This window comes from Aphanomyces astaci, assembly GCF_000520075.1.
Source record: "Aphanomyces astaci strain APO3 unplaced genomic scaffold supercont1.15, whole genome shotgun sequence".
Classification (NCBI taxonomy): domain Eukaryota; phylum Oomycota; class Saprolegniomycetes; order Saprolegniales; family Verrucalvaceae; genus Aphanomyces; species Aphanomyces astaci.
In genome coordinates this window covers 165,804-180,937 of record NW_009798278.1, presented here as the reverse complement: position 1 = coordinate 180,937, position 15,134 = coordinate 165,804, and the positions used below count along the sequence as shown (strand labels likewise).

At 54.0% G+C, this 15,134-nt stretch overlaps 10 protein-coding genes across 16 annotated transcripts; 2 read left to right on the top strand and 8 right to left on the bottom strand.

The window, feature by feature from the left end:
- Positions 1-24: 24 nt before the first annotated feature.
- H257_07285 (hypothetical protein) lies at positions 25-219 on the bottom strand (the record flags this gene model as incomplete). The annotated part of the gene is made up of 1 exon (XM_009832757.1): positions 25-219. A coding segment is annotated over one exon (195 nt), but the record flags the coding sequence as incomplete, so codon positions are not given.
- A 909-nt stretch (positions 220-1,128) lies between these two features.
- Positions 1,129-2,769, top strand: H257_07284 (hypothetical protein). Its single transcript, XM_009832756.1, has one exon. The coding sequence runs from the start codon at positions 1,187-1,189 to the stop codon at positions 2,630-2,632; it is 1,446 nt and encodes a 481-aa protein (XP_009831058.1). The 5' UTR covers positions 1,129-1,186; the 3' UTR covers positions 2,633-2,769.
- Positions 2,770-2,893: 124 nt separating this feature from the next.
- On the bottom strand, positions 2,894-3,403 carry H257_07283 (hypothetical protein; the record flags this gene model as incomplete). Its single annotated transcript, XM_009832755.1, has 1 exon — positions 2,894-3,403. The coding sequence occupies one exon, from the start codon at positions 3,401-3,403 to the stop codon at positions 2,894-2,896; it is 510 nt and encodes a 169-aa protein (XP_009831057.1).
- A 66-nt stretch (positions 3,404-3,469) lies between these two features.
- H257_07282 (hypothetical protein) lies at positions 3,470-3,886 on the bottom strand (the record flags this gene model as incomplete). The annotated part of the gene is made up of 1 exon (XM_009832754.1): positions 3,470-3,886. One exon carries the CDS (start codon positions 3,884-3,886, stop codon positions 3,470-3,472), a length of 417 nt encoding a protein of 138 aa, XP_009831056.1.
- Positions 3,887-3,965: 79 nt separating this feature from the next.
- Positions 3,966-4,193, bottom strand: H257_07281 (hypothetical protein; the record flags this gene model as incomplete). The annotated part of the gene is made up of 1 exon (XM_009832753.1): positions 3,966-4,193. One exon carries the CDS (start codon positions 4,191-4,193, stop codon positions 3,966-3,968), a length of 228 nt encoding a protein of 75 aa, XP_009831055.1.
- Positions 4,194-4,514: 321 nt separating this feature from the next.
- On the bottom strand, positions 4,515-8,802 carry H257_07280 (hypothetical protein). 3 transcript variants are annotated; one of them, XM_009832752.1, is made up of 4 exons: positions 8,400-8,802; positions 7,869-8,340; positions 4,995-7,796; positions 4,515-4,944 (listed from the first exon to the last, which is right to left on the bottom strand). In XM_009832752.1, the coding sequence occupies exons 3-4, from the start codon at positions 7,650-7,652 to the stop codon at positions 4,594-4,596; spliced, it is 3,009 nt and encodes a 1,002-aa protein (XP_009831054.1). In that variant the 5' UTR covers positions 7,653-7,796; positions 7,869-8,340; positions 8,400-8,802; the 3' UTR covers positions 4,515-4,593. The 3 variants fall into 3 exon arrangements, with proteins under 3 accessions (XP_009831054.1, XP_009831052.1, XP_009831053.1); XM_009832750.1 differs by having other exon boundaries at positions 7,912-8,340; XM_009832751.1 differs by lacking the exons at positions 7,869-8,340; positions 8,400-8,802 and having other exon boundaries at positions 4,995-7,862.
- A 160-nt stretch (positions 8,803-8,962) lies between these two features.
- Positions 8,963-9,765, bottom strand: H257_07279 (hypothetical protein). Its single transcript, XM_009832749.1, has one exon. The coding sequence runs from the start codon at positions 9,508-9,510 to the stop codon at positions 9,175-9,177; it is 336 nt and encodes a 111-aa protein (XP_009831051.1). The 5' UTR covers positions 9,511-9,765; the 3' UTR covers positions 8,963-9,174.
- A 560-nt stretch (positions 9,766-10,325) lies between these two features.
- H257_07278 (hypothetical protein) lies at positions 10,326-10,920 on the bottom strand. Its single transcript, XM_009832748.1, has one exon. It carries the CDS (start codon positions 10,834-10,836, stop codon positions 10,477-10,479), a length of 360 nt encoding a protein of 119 aa, XP_009831050.1. The 5' UTR covers positions 10,837-10,920; the 3' UTR covers positions 10,326-10,476.
- Positions 10,921-11,142: 222 nt separating this feature from the next.
- On the top strand, positions 11,143-12,722 carry H257_07277 (hypothetical protein). Its single transcript, XM_009832747.1, has 2 exons — positions 11,143-12,621; positions 12,677-12,722. The coding sequence occupies exon 1, from the start codon at positions 11,236-11,238 to the stop codon at positions 11,989-11,991; it is 756 nt and encodes a 251-aa protein (XP_009831049.1). The 5' UTR covers positions 11,143-11,235; the 3' UTR covers positions 11,992-12,621; positions 12,677-12,722.
- H257_07276 (hypothetical protein) lies at positions 11,145-14,888 on the bottom strand. Of its 5 annotated transcripts, XM_009832742.1 has the most exons (5): positions 14,722-14,888; positions 14,577-14,675; positions 12,770-14,524; positions 12,488-12,721; positions 11,145-12,430 (listed from the first exon to the last, which is right to left on the bottom strand). In XM_009832742.1, the coding sequence occupies exons 1-5, from the start codon at positions 14,851-14,853 to the stop codon at positions 12,158-12,160; spliced, it is 2,493 nt and encodes an 830-aa protein (XP_009831044.1). In that variant the 5' UTR covers positions 14,854-14,888; the 3' UTR covers positions 11,145-12,157. The 5 variants fall into 5 exon arrangements, with proteins under 5 accessions (XP_009831044.1, XP_009831045.1, XP_009831048.1 ...); XM_009832743.1 differs by having other exon boundaries at positions 12,488-14,524; XM_009832746.1 differs by having other exon boundaries at positions 11,145-12,721.
- Between the last annotated feature and the right edge of the window lie 246 nt (positions 14,889-15,134).

Below are 15,134 nucleotides of genomic sequence, written 5' to 3'. Positions count from 1 at the left end.
GCAGAGGCATATCATGGCAAACGCTTTCTTCATTCGCTTGACGAATTTCATGCGAGCAGCATCGTCGGGCTGGTCTTCCCACTTTTCGTTTCCAATGACGACATCCCAAAGGTCCTTCTCTTCCAGGATCATGGACATCTTGAACTTCCACAGATGAAAGTTCGTTCCGTCAAACTTGTTGATCTTGAAAGGGGCGTCGGTAGCGTCGGTTGGGCTCATAACCAATTGAAAACAGTTAAAAGAACTCTGCAAATTCTTAGCAAAATGGAAAGTAATTCATTATGTTCATTCGACATGAATGATTACGCTAGTTGTGAAAATACTAATCATGCTCTACAAAGGTCGATTTCTTTTTTCTTCTAGAATTCGGACTTGATCGAGCTGGCAAACTTGACTTGTATCTTCAACAGTAGTAAGCTTACAGTTACTAACTAGTACAGTATTTCGAAGTGTGGAAAATTTTGAGGACCTACATTTTGAGGAATGCTGGTTGTTAGGGACCTACATTTTGAGGAATGCTGGTTGATTGTTAGGGACCTACATTTTGAGGAATGCTGGTTGATTGGTAAATGTATCTGATTTCGCAGGCCATCGCATTATAAATCTAAAATCTACTAGTAATCGCGTTTCTGAGACACAGTTCATTTCGCTTTCTTTTGATAGTACAGTAAGTTCTTGCTTAACTCCGCACTTGCTGTGCCGAGTTACTGGAGTTACAATTTACAATAAAAATACAAAAAATTTATTAACGTTACTGATAGTAATCAGGACGAAGTGGTGGTGTAGATACAACACTATTGTATCATCAAACATGCATTGGTGGTCAGAGTTCATTTCGACGATGATTCGTGGGGGGGGCGAACGCCTTACCAAAGTCGAGCGTTTGTCCATACTCGATGAACTTGCTGTATTATAGTCTTACTGTATATTGACACCCCAAACGTCACTAAACTCTCATTTGAAAGTATGTAGCATGCAATAATAGCACTATACATGCAATGTAACATTAAACTTATACTATGTATAATGTGGGAAGTACTCACTATGTACTATATTTGAAGTGAGCATCACGATGGCCGGTTTTGGCCCTTCAACACTAGCGCGCATCTGATTGAACATTCCACCTCGCTCGTTTACTCTTTCAGAGGAAGTCACTTCACCATTTCTCCTGGACTGCGATATCGCCATGAGCTCTGAGAAAACCCCGCTCTTCCACGTTGTGACCAAGCCTCGCAAAGCCAAGGCCAGCTCGAAATTGGTGCTGTATGCCGTTGGGGTCCTCGGTGCGTTGGCGACTGTCGGCACGATCTTAACCAGTCATCAATCGTCGACTGCACTCGTGGCTCCAGTGTCCAACTTGGCGGTGGTGAACAACTCTGTGTTTTGCGACGTCACCAAGCAGCAGTCTGGGTACATCAAACTGCCGCACAAGGTGGACGACAAGTACTTTTACTGGTTCTTCGAGTCGCGTTCGAACCCCGAGACGGACCCGCTGGTGCTGTGGCTCACGGGTGGTCCTGGATCGTCGTCCATTTTCGCGCTCTTGACTGAAAACGGCCCTTGCACTATCGACGCCGACTTGAACACGGTGCGAAATCCGCATTCCTGGACCAACCATGCCAACGTGATTTGGCTGGACCAGCCCACGGGTGTGGGTTTCTCGGTCGGCGATGACAAGGACGACGACCACAACGAAGAGGATGTGGGGCGCAACATCTACGGCTTCCTCCAAGGGTTTCTGAAGAAGAACCCCAAGTTCAAGTCCCATCCGTTCTTCATCACAGGCGAAAGCTACGGGGGCCACTACGTGCCGTCCGCCGCCCACTACATTTTGAACCAATCGCCCGATAACGATGACGTGCATATCAACTTGAAGGGCATTTCCGTGGGCAATGGGCTCACAGACACCGTGACTCAAATTCCGTACACTGCCGATATGGTCGACAACGCGTACAACATCACGTTGGTGCCCCCGGCCGATGTTCCTGCGTTGAAAGAAGCGGCCAAAGCGGTAGGGAAACTAGTTGAGGCATGCCAGTCGCCTGTAAACGAAACCCAAACGTGCCTTCGAGCCGTGGAAGCATGGAGCGAGCTTGCAATCGATCCATTGACCAGGGACTCCAAGCGCAACCGGTACGACATCCGCGAAGACTGTACGAACGGCTGCATCGACCGTATGAAGAACGTCCTCGCGTTTCTGAATTCGCCCGCCGTCCAAGCCAAGCTCCACGTCAACAAGACTTGGGCGTTAGCGTCCCGCCGAGTGTCCCAGGACTTTTCCGTCGACTTTATGAAGAACTACGTGCAGGTCGTGCCCGGGTTGCTGGCGGGGGGCGTCCGGGTCCTCATCTACGCAGGAGACGCCGACCTCATGTGCAACTGGATCGGCAACGAAGCGTGGACCAAAAAGCTCGACTGGCCCGGCAAAGCTAGTTTCAATGCCGCTCAAGTCAAACCGCTCACAGTCAACGGCAAGAACGGCGGCCAAGTCCGATCCAGCCGAAACTTGAGCTTTGTCCGCGTGTACAACGCCGGTCACATGGTGCCCACCGACCAACCGGAAGTGTCGCTCGCACTCATCAACCGATTTTTCAACCATTTTCCCTTGGACAAGGAACACCCAAGCGTCTAAATCTGGGCGATTTGGGCAAGAAATATGCATCGTAGTCGTGTTGTACATTGAAGTAGTTTGGTTTCCAATGGCGTTCCATGCCACCAAGTTTCAACGTAATATCATGTTGCTTTGGACTGTGTCCAGTGTGTAGGCCATCCACCACAGTGCACCCCCCATGGATATATTTGCATATTAACGCTTTTATTACTGTACTGCTGCCTGCTGCCCGTCACACGAATCGAAGGAGGGTAGTTGATTTATTGGGGGTAGTACATATTGCTACAGCGTTTCATTCTGGAGGAATCGATTGATGAGGGTGGCCGACACCGCCGGTTGGTCTCGTGGCACGCAATGGCCCGAGTTGAACACTCGCACAAAGGTATGCTCATTCGCAGCTCGGACGGTTCCAGCTACGATATCATTGACCAAGAATGGCGTCACGCTCGCGGCATTGAAGCCATCGTGGCCCGAGCACTGGAGCTTCCTTGTCCACGCATCGTCCCCCTTCCAGTCGCAAATGAGATCAGCGTCCCCGGCGTAGATCAGCACCCGCAACCCCCGGGCGAGGACACTCGCGACAAAGTGCACGGCGTTCTTTTCTTCGTCAACGGCGAAGTCCTCCAGGACCGTCGCGTTGCTCATCGCGTACGGTTTGTGGACGTGGAGTTGCTGCTGCACCCACGGTTGGTTCAAAAACCGAGTCGTTTTCGGTCCGCCAAGACCGTCACACACGTCCACCTCGCACACTTGGCGGAAATCGTACGGATTTTGAGTTGGGATGGTGATCATGGGCTCTAAGAGGTTGGCGTCCCAAAAGTCGTCTGTATCCAAGCACGCCTGAGTCTGGTTGGGCAGTTAACATTGGGCCACAAGAGCTGCTAAGTGCACGGCATCGTTTTGCATTTTCTCGAGTTGAGCGGGGGACACTAGCGTGATGTTGTACGAGTTCTCAACCGCCATGTTGACAAGGAGGGGGTACTGGGTGACCGTATCTGTGAGTCCGTCGCCAATCGTAATGTCCTGTAAATTGATTCGAATCGCAGTGGTGTTGGCGTCTTGGGACTGAAGGATGTACGCCGCGACTGCAGGCATGTATTGGCCCCCGTAACTCTGCCCGGCAATGTAAAACGGATTCGCCTGGAGTTTTGGATGTGCCTGGAAAAACCCTAGGAGAAATTCGTAAACGTTGCGGCCGACGTCCACTTCGATGTGGTCGTCGTGGCCCCCGCTAAATGAGAACCGCACGCCTGTGGGCTGATCGATCCAAATCATGTTGGCGTGGTTGGTCCACGAGTGCGCGTTGAAGTGGGTGCTGTTGCCGTCTTCGCCATGGAACACGGCCCGTTTTCATTCAACAAGGCCCAGATGGAAAACGTGCCAGCCCCCCCTCCAGCCACAGTACGAGGGGGTCGTCGGTAGGGTTGGACCGAGACTCAAAGTACCAGTAAAAGTACTGGTCGTTCGCCTTGTGTGGCAGTTTGATGTAGCCAGATTCGTGGTACGTGGTGTCGCAAAACGTAGGTGTGACCTCGCGCGGCCACGGGATGGATGGACGAGAAGATGCCACGTACGCAACCATCAGGACACAGGCTGCAGCTGCAACAACAAACTTGACACTGATGCCCCTGTTTAGGCGATGCCAATGTCACGGTTGTCGAAAGAATAAAAGCGGAGCCTCGTGCTGTGGTTGGAGGGGGACCCTGGTACATCTTCCATCTGGGCGATTTGATGCTTGCAAATGGAAACTTTGACTTATGTCAGGTGAAAAAAAAGAACTTTGCTCTTCGGGAACGTTCGAAATATTCTGAGCCAGTCAATCGTCGCATCGCCAGCAATTGTTGTGTTTCGATGACAGAGTCACGTACGAACACAAATAATTACTACCGGTAGTACTTCGAAGTATCGTTGAATGAGAAATGAAGTATTAAATGTACGCGTGTAAAAATAAAGCTCTCAACTCTACGACTAGTGCTGTAACGCTACTCTTCGGACGTGGTGGTCGCAGGGTTTGCATTCCCATCGACTTGTCGAGCGACTAGAGTTCGATACAACCCCGACGGAATGTCCAGGAGCTCGGTATGCGTGCCTTGCTCGACGATACGTCCATCGTGGGCCACCGCAATGAGGTCGGCGCTTTGAATGGTCGTGAGTCGATGGGCCACGACGATCGTCGTCCGCTTCTTCATGTCCAAGAGCGCATCCAGTGACGCTTGCACAATTCGCTCGCTTTCGTTGTCCAACGCACTCGTGGCTTCGTCAAGCAAAAGGACTTCGGGGTCTCGCAAAATGGCCCGCGCAATGGCTATCCGCTGCTTTTGCCCCCCCGAGAGCTACACATATCGAATGGACTTAGAAGGCTTTGAAATATATAGTTGTGTACCTGAATGCCACGATCTCCAACTTGGGTGTTGTACTTTTCAGGGAACTGCTGAATAAAATCGTGGGCGTTGGCCATCTGCGCGGCCTTTTCAACCTCGTCTTGCGATGATCCCGGCTTCCCCGTCGCGATGTTATCGGCAATCGTGCCCACAAACAGCACTGGCTCTTGCCCCACCAGTGAAATGTGTTCGCGAAGCCAGGTCAAGTTGAGGGTGCGGATGTCCACTCCATCAAACAATACGCGGCCAGCATACGGATCGTAAAAGCGCTCCAAGAGCCCGATGGCGGTGCTTTTGCCACTGCCACTGGATCCAACTAGCGCCACCGTGGTGCCGGCCTCGATTACCAGGTTGTAATCCTTGTACACCAAACTGTCGGGGCGACTGGGGTAGGCGAATTGCACGTTTTGGAACTCAATTCGTCCCACGACTAGTGTTGGCTTGACACCGTCATTGGTGATGCATTCAATAGCAGGCACTCGATCCACGATCGCGAACACGTTGGCGGTGGCTTGCTTGGCCTTCCCCATCCCCCCCAGCGCCTGTGCGGCCGTACCCAGCCCAAAACTGCTCATCATGAGGGACATGAGCACCGAAAACATGTCGGCAAACACAATGATGCGGTGGCTAATGAGGTACCCCCCAAACCAAAACAAAAACGCCATCGCGAAGAACATCATGGCTTGAGATAGGCCGAATACAAATCCCATCGACAGCGCCGCGCGCCGATTGTCGGCCCCGGCCATGGCCACGAGTTTGGTGAAGTGGGCTTGAATCACGTCCTCCATCCCGAACGATGCCACCGTCCGGATAGACCCGATCGCTTCCGAGAGCAGCGCGCCAGCCATCACGTCGCCTTCGTTTTCGTCTTCCTTGACTTGGGGGTTGAACGACTTGGCGCGCATTTTCGAGGCAAACCCCATCAGAGGAAACACCCCCAGGAGCGCTAACGTCATTTGCCAGCTGTGGTAGAACGCAATCGTAAACCCAATCACGAGGCACACCACAACGTTGAGCACGTTTTTGAGCAAATCCGCCGACATTTTCTGAATCAGCGCGCAGTCCGTGCTCAAACTGGCCTGCAAAGCGCCGGCAGAATGCTCGGGGAAGTCGTACCAGCCGACTTCTTGGCGCAACATGGCGGCAAACCCTAACGCCCGCAGCCGCGTCGTCAGGCGCTCCGACACGACCGAGAACCCGTAGTTCTGGGCTACGTTGCCAACGCAGTAGGTCGCGCCAAGGATGAGAAAGTACCCGGACCATTTGAGCCCTTCCAACTTCATTTCGTCGGCGGTGAGTTTGAAATTGAAAAATAGCACGATGCAGCTCGACAAGAGGTATCCCCACAGGGGAAACGTGGCGCCTGTGATCAACGACCCCATCGAGCCCATCACCAAGTACCCCACTTCCGGTTGACTCATCGTCCAAATACGACCGTACGGCACCTGGTTGGCGGTCTTCTTCTTCTTGGGGGAGGATGGCGTCGACGCTGGAGCGGACGTGGTCGCCGCAACCGGGACAGGAATCTCCGTGGGGGATGCGGCCACATCGTCGTCCACAGAAGACGTCAGTTTCATGACGGCATTGCTTGCCTTTCGGGGGCTTTTGCGAGACTGGGCGTCCACGAGCATACGATACTGCCCTTGGTCGATTTGCATCAAGTGTTCGTGCGACCCTTGTTCGACGACTTTGCCTTCGCATAACACGACGATGCGGTCGGCGTTTCGGATTGTCGCGAGCCGGTGGGCGATGATGATGGTTGTTCGCTTTCGGTCGTTCAGCAATGCATCCAGCGACGCCTGCACGATGCGCTCGCTCTCCGTGTCCAGCGCACTTGTGGCCTCGTCCAACAGCAAAATGGCTGGGTTCTTGACGATCGCCCGGGCGATGGCAATGCGTTGCTTTTGTCCGCCCGACAACTGCGTGCCACGGTCCCCCACGAGTGTATCAAACCCTAGCGGAAATGATTGGATGAACTCCAACGCGTTGGCCCGCTTGGCCGCGTCGCGGATCTCTTCCATGGTCGCCCCGGGCTTGCCGTGTCCAATGTTGACGGCTATCGACGCCGCAAACAAGCACGGCTCTTGCCCCACGAGCCCAATCTGTTGCCGTAGCCAGCGGGGGTTGAGCGTCTTGAGGTCCACCCCGTCGAGACGGACGACGCCGTGAATCGGGTCGTAAAAACGTTCAACAAGGGACACGATCGTGCTCTTGCCGCTGCCGCTGGGGCCCACGAGGGCAACTTTCTCCCCCGCTTCGATCGTGAGGCTGTACCCCTTGCACACTGGAATGTGGGGCCGCGACGGGTACTGGAACTCGACTTCAATCAGCTCGATGCGACCTTCCACACTGCTCAACGTGGCGCCGTCCGTAGTCAGCGCGTCAATTTTCGACGGCCGGTCGATCGTTCCGTACGCTTCAAAGGCTGCCGCGCGAGCCGACACGATCGCTTCCATGCTCGGATTCGCCTGGCCCAGCGCCATGGCACCCATGATGACCCCAAAGAACACCGTGAGCACTTTGCCGCCGTCGTAACAGTCGCTCATGCATCCTGGCTGCGTCAAGTTATCCGTCGCCACAAGCACCGCGCCGTACGAGATGGCGACCGCGTACGTCGTGAAGATCATCATAAACGTAAACCCCCCGCCGATGCCAGTCATGAGGCCTTTCTTGATCCCCGCCGCCTCGGCCAATTGAAGCGCGTCGTTGTACTTGGCGGACGTGGCGGGAATCGAATTGAACACGTGGACCGTGCGTATGTTGGCGAGCGCTTCTTCGGCCACAGCTCCAGCTTGGCTATATGCCTGCCAGAAAATGAACGAGGTTGTGAGCACGGATGCCACAAACGTCATCACTTGGGCGCATGTTGCACTTACTCTTAATAAAAAAATGAATGGATGGATCGATAGATCTGTCTACCTTGATTGCATTTTGGACAGCTCGCGCCGTGGTTTTCATCATGCACGCCAATCCTAGCACGAGCACGGGAAGGAACGCGACCACGACGGCAGACAGCTTCCACCCGCTTTTGAACCCGATCGAAACTCCGGCGACCGCCATGGCGATGCAGTTCCAGTAGTCGCCAACCTTTCTGCCCATTCCGTCTTGAATGAGCAGCACGGATTCCGTGATCTTGGTGGCCAGTGACTGCGGATTGTTGACGTCGAACCAGCCAATGTCTTGCTTGAGGATGCCCGTGATGTACGCCAAGCGAAGGCGTTCGGACTGACGCGTCGACGTGTACGTCCACGCCACCACTTGGATGAAGCCCGTCGTGACGACAGCCAGGCCCATCGCGAGAAAACTGAGCGAGATCTTGGACACTTCATGCAGCATGTGGTCGTAGGACTAGGGGGACATCAATCAATATGAGTCCGCCATCTAAAATGATGTTGCTATACACGTACCCCGTCCACGGGGTTGAACGTGGTCACAACGTTGCCAAAGAGCAAAATCCGAAGCGGTTGCGAGGTCCCGGTTGCAATCGCTGCGATTGTCCCCACGGCCATCAAGAGGACATCGGTGCGGTCGGCGTAGCGGAAGAGATGACGAAAAGACACTAAGTCCCCACGCTGTTTCGCCTTGGCTTGACCTTTTTTCGACAAACCGTCCCCGGGTTGGGGCGTAAGGGGGGCAACGGGGGCATTGCGCTCTATGGACTTCATGACGGAGGCTACCAAGCGACGAAGCCCTTGTTGCGACTCCCTTGGCCACTTGCAAGATGCAATAGTCGAGGCGACACTCGAACTGGTCGATGAATACTCAATCAATGAAGAATAATAGATCGACATCCTTGCATAAATCTCGCTGATCATGAATATGGAGGCCCCTATATCGGCTATTTTTACCACGACATTGCTACGACGACAAGTTTATCGAGGGTAATCATCTCGATTACACGATTTTGATGGTTTTGATGGACTTTAGTTGTATTGAATACATGCAGCGGTCGTCACAAGGGCGCAAAAACGACTTTTCATGTTGTAACTTACGCTATCCTTAGAACGCTGGTAAGATTAGTCGTAGTCACGGCACGGTCAATGTTTATAAATATTTTTAGAGTAAAGGAAGCGACTACGACTGCTGCGACAAGATATCACACCGAAATGAAAAACTAGCCAGGACGAATTCATGTTCACCATCCACGAACTAGACATATCGCGTCGTCTGTTGGCTGGCTTGTTAGAGCAAGCGCGGGAGCTGCGGCGCAAAGACCGTGGCCGCGGCACTCAGATGCGACTCGAAGCGGCTCGCGGCAGCAGACATGATGGACAACGAAGTGGACGAAGGTTTGGCATGGGACGAGTGGCGACGTTGCATGGCTTCATGCTGCTGGCGGAAGGTCGTGCGAGTCGATGGCATGGCATGCTTCTTGGACTTCTTCGACGCCTTGGACGCGAGCAACGTCGTCGCGTTGACCTTGCGCGAAATGGACTTGCGCTGCGCCGCTGCCACCTCCGCGATGTCACACCAGTCGTAGAGACCTGAAGTGGACGAGGCAGCAGAAGGCGAGGGCATGTCGGAGAGGTACGTAGGCAGGCCGGAGCGAATTGACTTGTGGCACTTGGGACGTTCTTTGCGACGGAGAACAACAACCTTTGTCTAGCAACAATCCGCCAAGTGGCTCACCGAACGTTGGTGCGTGTGTTTCACTTGATGGCGCCCTCTGATTGGGTCCCGTTACATCGTCAAGCGGTGTGTATCCAGTTCACGACAAGCATATGCATGATGTCCTGGTTACATTTTCTTACAATTCGAAGGTTAAAAAGTCACGACGAAATGGATAGTTGTGGTCGTGGCTGAATCTAACTAGGATTTGTGCTTGTGAAAGAACTTGCAATTCGTATACACACAATATTGTGCCTGGAACAGCATGTAAGATCTAGAAGATAAGATTGCAACGTGAAGCAGTGTCCGAGTCAGACGAAGAGCGGGGGGTTGCAAAGGACTGCACCACCGACGGAAGGTCCTTATACTTCTGGCGGTCCAAGGCGCATGTGTATTGGCACATGAAGGAAGTACTTAGCGCCACGTCGATGCTGACCGGCCAGGTGGCCCTGGCTGGCGATACAGATCTACATATGGACGTGTCCAACATAGGTAGATTATTTGCTAGTGGCACTACTCTACCAACCAGTACGATACCCTAAGTGTTGTGTTGGGCTGCGAAACACGCCAACATGATCACTTGCGAGTCACAGGCGAAGAGGCGCCACAGGGGATGTCAAGTTGCACACGCGCGAACGTGACTGTATATCTGGTCTGTGAATTCAATGGCAACGGCAACAACACACTGTACATAGCAGGTTGAAGGAGTTTGTGCGAGCCAGAGAGACGAATCAAGGAGGATGCATGTCACAACTACTCTGCAAGCAGCTCCTTACTGTATCGGTAGCACAGTTGAGAGTGAATTGAAAAGCAATCGTATCTTTAAATTAGGCTAATTAACGGGCCATCCCCACCTGCATACATATCCTAGGTCATTCACATGAGCTTGGGCACGACGCAAAGGAATGCAGTGGCCAACTTTGCTTGCTGCATGATGGAGCTGTAAGCCACTGACTTGGATGCGCCACCACTGCCCTTTACACTACTCGCTCGTGACTTGGCCATGGATTCCTGTTGTTTCTTCAGCGCATTTCGTGGAGGCATCACTTGTTTTGAAGTGCGGCCAGCACGATGCATGGTCCGGGTGTTGGAAACACTGGGACGAGGTACTGCAACTGCTGGTCGGCGAAGTGCAGTCGCTGCCAAGGCGTCGCACCAAGAGTATAGCGCCATTGAGGGCGACGTAGTAGCAAAGTTACCGCTGTTGTTGGTGATGCGGGCGCTGCGGGAGCTCATGGTGTGTGCTGTCGATGGGAAATTGAGAAGTGATCCTACGGGTAGTTATTCTCGCTTTATGAGTTGCAAGAATGAAGATCTTGCGGAACCCCGTGCTGTCCTTTCTAGAAAATTGCATTGTTTCGTAACGGTGATTGGGCACAAATGTATTTCGAGGGACCAATCAAATCCGTCTAAACTTTGTAAAATCCAGACCGTTACACCGATCTTGGTATCCAACCAGCGCTTTGGAAACTTAAGTTTATAGCCAATGGCATCGCGCCATGAGTGGAATTTCCACAGAGTCAACCACCCCCCTGACATGATGCCACCAATTCATTCTACAGCTCTCAGCAGCGACATTATTCCGCACCGAAAGTGTCACGTGTGTCCATTCCCCAACTTGGACACTGCTTGCCAATGTGTGCAGCTCACAAGAAACGTCAGCATCAGGACTCGACATGGGATAAGTTCCGTCAGGTCATGTCGCGGTTCACAGCCAACGTGGAAGCGGTCGTCGCGGCGTTCCTCTTGTCGTCGTCGTCATCGGCAGCGTCGTCATCTGACGACCTGTCCCATCTCGCCGCCGCCATGCCATCCCAGCACATTCCGCGTCGCGTTCTCATTCCCACAGGTCGAGTGGCGCTGCGCGTCATGCACGAACGTCGGCAAGCCTGCAACTTTCACTCGATCAGCGACGACGTGGACAGCGACCAAGAAACCGAGGGCAGCGAAGACGACGCGTTTAGCTGTACCGGCTGGGATGACTCTGCCGAATGGCGGGATCAATGGAGTGCTTTGGTCACCCAGAGTCGGTTCCTCGACGAATACGTCAAGCATGTGTCTGCACACACTATCCAGCGCGCGATGCGCAAGTTTCTATGGTCGCGTCAACAGCACACGATCGCGGCACATCTCTTCCGCGTGCGAACCCCCCTCAAGTGCCTCTTTCGGCTACACCAAGAAATCGAGTTGAAGCACCGCGCGGCGGGTGTGCTTCAACATGCGTGGCGACACCGTCCGTCGGGGTCCAAGCCGAACCGACTCAAGAGGAAACGCACCGACGACCACAACCTCAAGCCGTCCGACGTGTGCCGGCAAGGCGCGTTGCTCGCGCACGCCGCCTTCCACAACCAAGACACCAAAGACATGCTTGTCCAAGCCCTCTTGTGCTGAAGACAACGTGAACAGACGTAGCTAGCTAGCTACGCACCACAACCTCCACACCATAGAAACAACATCCACAAATATAGAGAAACCCAAACCGCCATCTCTACTGTGCACCGGGCGTGGCCGTTCAACTCTCGGATATTAGTTTTTTATAGCTTTACTATGGCTGCGATCATATGTTGGAGTCGATAGCAGCAGCAGCGCGGGTCGTCCAGTCATACGGTGCCCATTGCGCTTGAAACGACTGGACGCGTGCGTTTTCCGCCGCGACGTTGGGGATGTACCGCCCCAGCCGCGGCGGGTCCACGTCCAGCATGCCCGCGAGCGTGTCCAAGCCAAAGTCGGCAGGGAACTGCGCGGCGTCTTCAATGATGTGCGCGTACCCGCCAAAGGACTGGTTGCCACTGCTGTTGCTGTCCCATTCCACGTGAAAGTAGGCAAAATTCTGGCACAACCAGATGAGCCACCATAGATATCATCCAACGAGGAGCGTTCAACATACCGGAGGCACGGTACGGTTGATGCCCTTGCCCGTAGTGTCCAAGATCTTCTGGTGCGTCGACCACTCTTCGTCGCATTCGAGCATGGCTTGCTTGAAGAACATGGGGGTGTCCATGCCGACATCCTTTGGCACGGGTACGCACTCGACGAATGTGTGGCGCTTTCGGCTGACGTCATACGTGCGCTCAAGGAACACCATCGACATGTCCACGGACGCTGCCATCGCCACCAGTGCCTATACACCCAGTGATATATATCATTTTTGAGTGATGATTGTACGAACCACTTTGAACTTGTGGACGTCGGCGGCCACTGCCTCGTCGGCACCTGACAGCGACGCCACATGTTCTGCCGGCACAATCAGACACTGCAAGTCTGCCACGGTGGACGCCGCAGGGAGCGCCACGTACGCATGTGGTCCCATCGCGACTACCAAATGCCCTTTGAACCTGTCGCTCTGGGGGCAATGTCGGCAATTCTGCATCGCCTTGTCCCATTGCATGCGATCGCTGCGGGCAGCGTGGTCCGACGCAGCCACAAACGCCTTCTCCGTCAGCCTCGACGATTGATGCAATTTGAGCGCCGTGGGTGTCTCGTCCTCGTCAAAGCTACTGGCAGCCCCCGTCTTTCCCGCAGACAACTCGGAGCCTTCGTACCGAGTCCCCAGGCGCACAATGTTGCGCGCGTACACGGCGTCCATGTGGGTGTCGCCACTGCCAGCCTTTTCCTGCCGCACCATCTCGTCCACCGACATGTTGACGTCGGAGGATTGTGCTTTGCCTTGATGGGAGCCGACGGCTACATCAACGTCGTCCGGACGGTGGGGCGGCGGCAGGTCGGCTGGCTCCCGCGGACGTACCATGGCTCTTGGGGCTTTGGCTGGCTTTTGATGCTTCTTGGACGGTGCAGCTGCAACTTGATGCTGCGAATGCTCCAACTCGTTGAGTTGTTTGGTCAACGTGTGGAACAAGGGCAGGTTGCCGCGCATCTTGGCTCTCAACGCTTGCGCCGCCAGCTTGTTCAAGTCCACGGGGTCGTCCGAGCTCACTCGAGGACTACTAGTAGTAGTAGTAGTACTACTACTATTAGCCGTAGCGGAAGGTGGTTTCGCTTGAACGACCGCAGTAGTAGTAACAGTAGTAGTCGTACTACTAGTAGGAGGACTCTTCTCCAACATGGCGGTGGTGGTGATGGCGGGTGGCTGACGATACAAGAAGGCCGCTCGCCGCGCCGCGTCTTGTTGCTGTGCTGGAGTCCTCTCGACGACGGTTGGTGCTCTCGCCTTGGTTGTTGATTTGTTCGAGTCGATTCGAGTGTCTACCTGACGATGAGGCGGCTGGGTGCGTCTTCGCCGGTCCGGGCTTCGGCTACGACTTCGACGACTTGTGTCTGGCCGATGGGGACTTTGGCGTCGACGGTCATCCGGGCGACTGCGTTTGTGTGGTCGCTTGTCGTCATCGTCGGGTAACTTTGAGTAGTCGATGGGTCCGCCATCCTCTTGGTCTTCATTGGCGTGTCGTCCCGACGTTTCTTTCGATAACGTGGTAAACTTCATGCGCGAGGCGTAGTCTGCAAGCACAGTCTTGTCGCCGCTTTTGCCGTTGGCGGTGGCGGTGGCGCCATGAGACTGGTGCTGTTGCGGGCGACGGGGGCGCTTGTACCGCAGATGGGAGTCGTCGTCGCCCTGCCGTCCTAGCGCGGCCTGCGCCTCCAACTCGGACAATGCCATGCCATACTGCGCTCGCACGATCGACTCCAACGACTCGCCGGTGGCTGCAGCCTTCTGCTTGGCTCGCTGCAGCATTTTTCGCTTCCAACTCGCTCCGCCATCGCCGACACTCGGCAACGCCGCGGGGGCAGCCATGGCGTTCTCGATGGGGGCGGCTTCGTTCTTCGGGTCGTACAGACCGTAGAGAAGCCCCGAGTTGGGTTCACGAAGCCCTCGGTCGATCTCTCCTTGCTTCTTGGATTCCAATGCAGCAGTGCGGGCTTCGTCGGCGGTCAACTGCTTTGCTCGCGGTGGGCCTCCGATAAAGTCCTAGATCGAATGTTAGTATCGCAATCACGCCTACATTGAAGAAGAGGACGACCATATGCATCCATTCATCGCGTGGAAGGGCGGATGTTGGGGTCGGGAGGGTTGATTCGGACACAGGTGTGGACTCTGTTGCGACGTCGTGGTCCTTTTGCTAGACAATTGGTGGCCTCAGCTACGTCTTGAAGGGATGGACGTACCTTCTTCTTGTGGCTGGATGACGACTTGTCATCTTTCTTCTTGGAATCTTTCTTTTTCTTCTTGTCCTTCTTCGAATGATCATCCTCGTCGGACGCCGCACCAAAGCGGATTCCCGCCAGCAACGACGACATGTGCCTGCCGTAGGAATCAACGATGAGAATGGAGCGTCCCAATTGGACATAAATAGCCTCAATATTGGTTTGATTAGTCCAATAGGCTATCAGAATGCGTTGAAAATACCATTTTTTCACCCAATTGTGAGTCATTTCGCAAAATAGGGTTAGCCGTCGAATCAGTATAATACTACGCAGTATATGGTTTTGCCCAATGCGGTCAAACGTTTGGATTCGCAGAAATGTGCCAGAACGTGATTTGAATGGCTTAGACTATTTTTTAATCGTTTTGCATACTA

Bases quoted from the DNA above. Each gene is read 5' to 3' on its own strand.
- H257_07279 (XM_009832749.1), bottom strand. From the start codon at position 9,510: ATGCCCTCGCCTTCTGCTGCCTCGTCCACTTCAGGTCTCTACGACTGG.
- H257_07277 (XM_009832747.1), top strand. From the start codon at position 11,236: ATGTGTGCAGCTCACAAGAAACGTCAGCATCAGGACTCGACATGGGAT.
- H257_07284 (XM_009832756.1), top strand. From the start codon at position 1,187: ATGAGCTCTGAGAAAACCCCGCTCTTCCACGTTGTGACCAAGCCTCGC.
- H257_07280 (XM_009832750.1), bottom strand. From the start codon at position 8,783: ATGTCGATCTATTATTCTTCATTGATTGAGTATTCATCGACCAGTTCG. The intron at 8,341-8,399 runs GTACGTGTATAG...ATGTCCCCCTAG, and splicing joins CGTTCAACCCCGTGGACGGG to TCCTACGACCACATGCTGCA. The intron at 4,945-4,994 runs GTACACAACTAT...CGATATGTGTAG, and splicing joins TTGGAGATCGTGGCATTCAG to CTCTCGGGGGGGCAAAAGCA.
- H257_07276 (XM_009832742.1), bottom strand. From the start codon at position 14,853: ATGTCGTCGTTGCTGGCGGGAATCCGCTTTGGTGCGGCGTCCGACGAG. The intron at 14,525-14,576 runs GTCGTCCTCTTC...CATTCGATCTAG, and splicing joins GCGATGAATGGATGCATATG to GACTTTATCGGAGGCCCACC. The intron at 12,431-12,487 runs GTATGTTGAACG...TGGTTGTGCCAG, and splicing joins TCAACCGTACCGTGCCTCCG to AATTTTGCCTACTTTCACGT.
- H257_07278 (XM_009832748.1), bottom strand. From the start codon at position 10,836: ATGAGCTCCCGCAGCGCCCGCATCACCAACAACAGCGGTAACTTTGCT.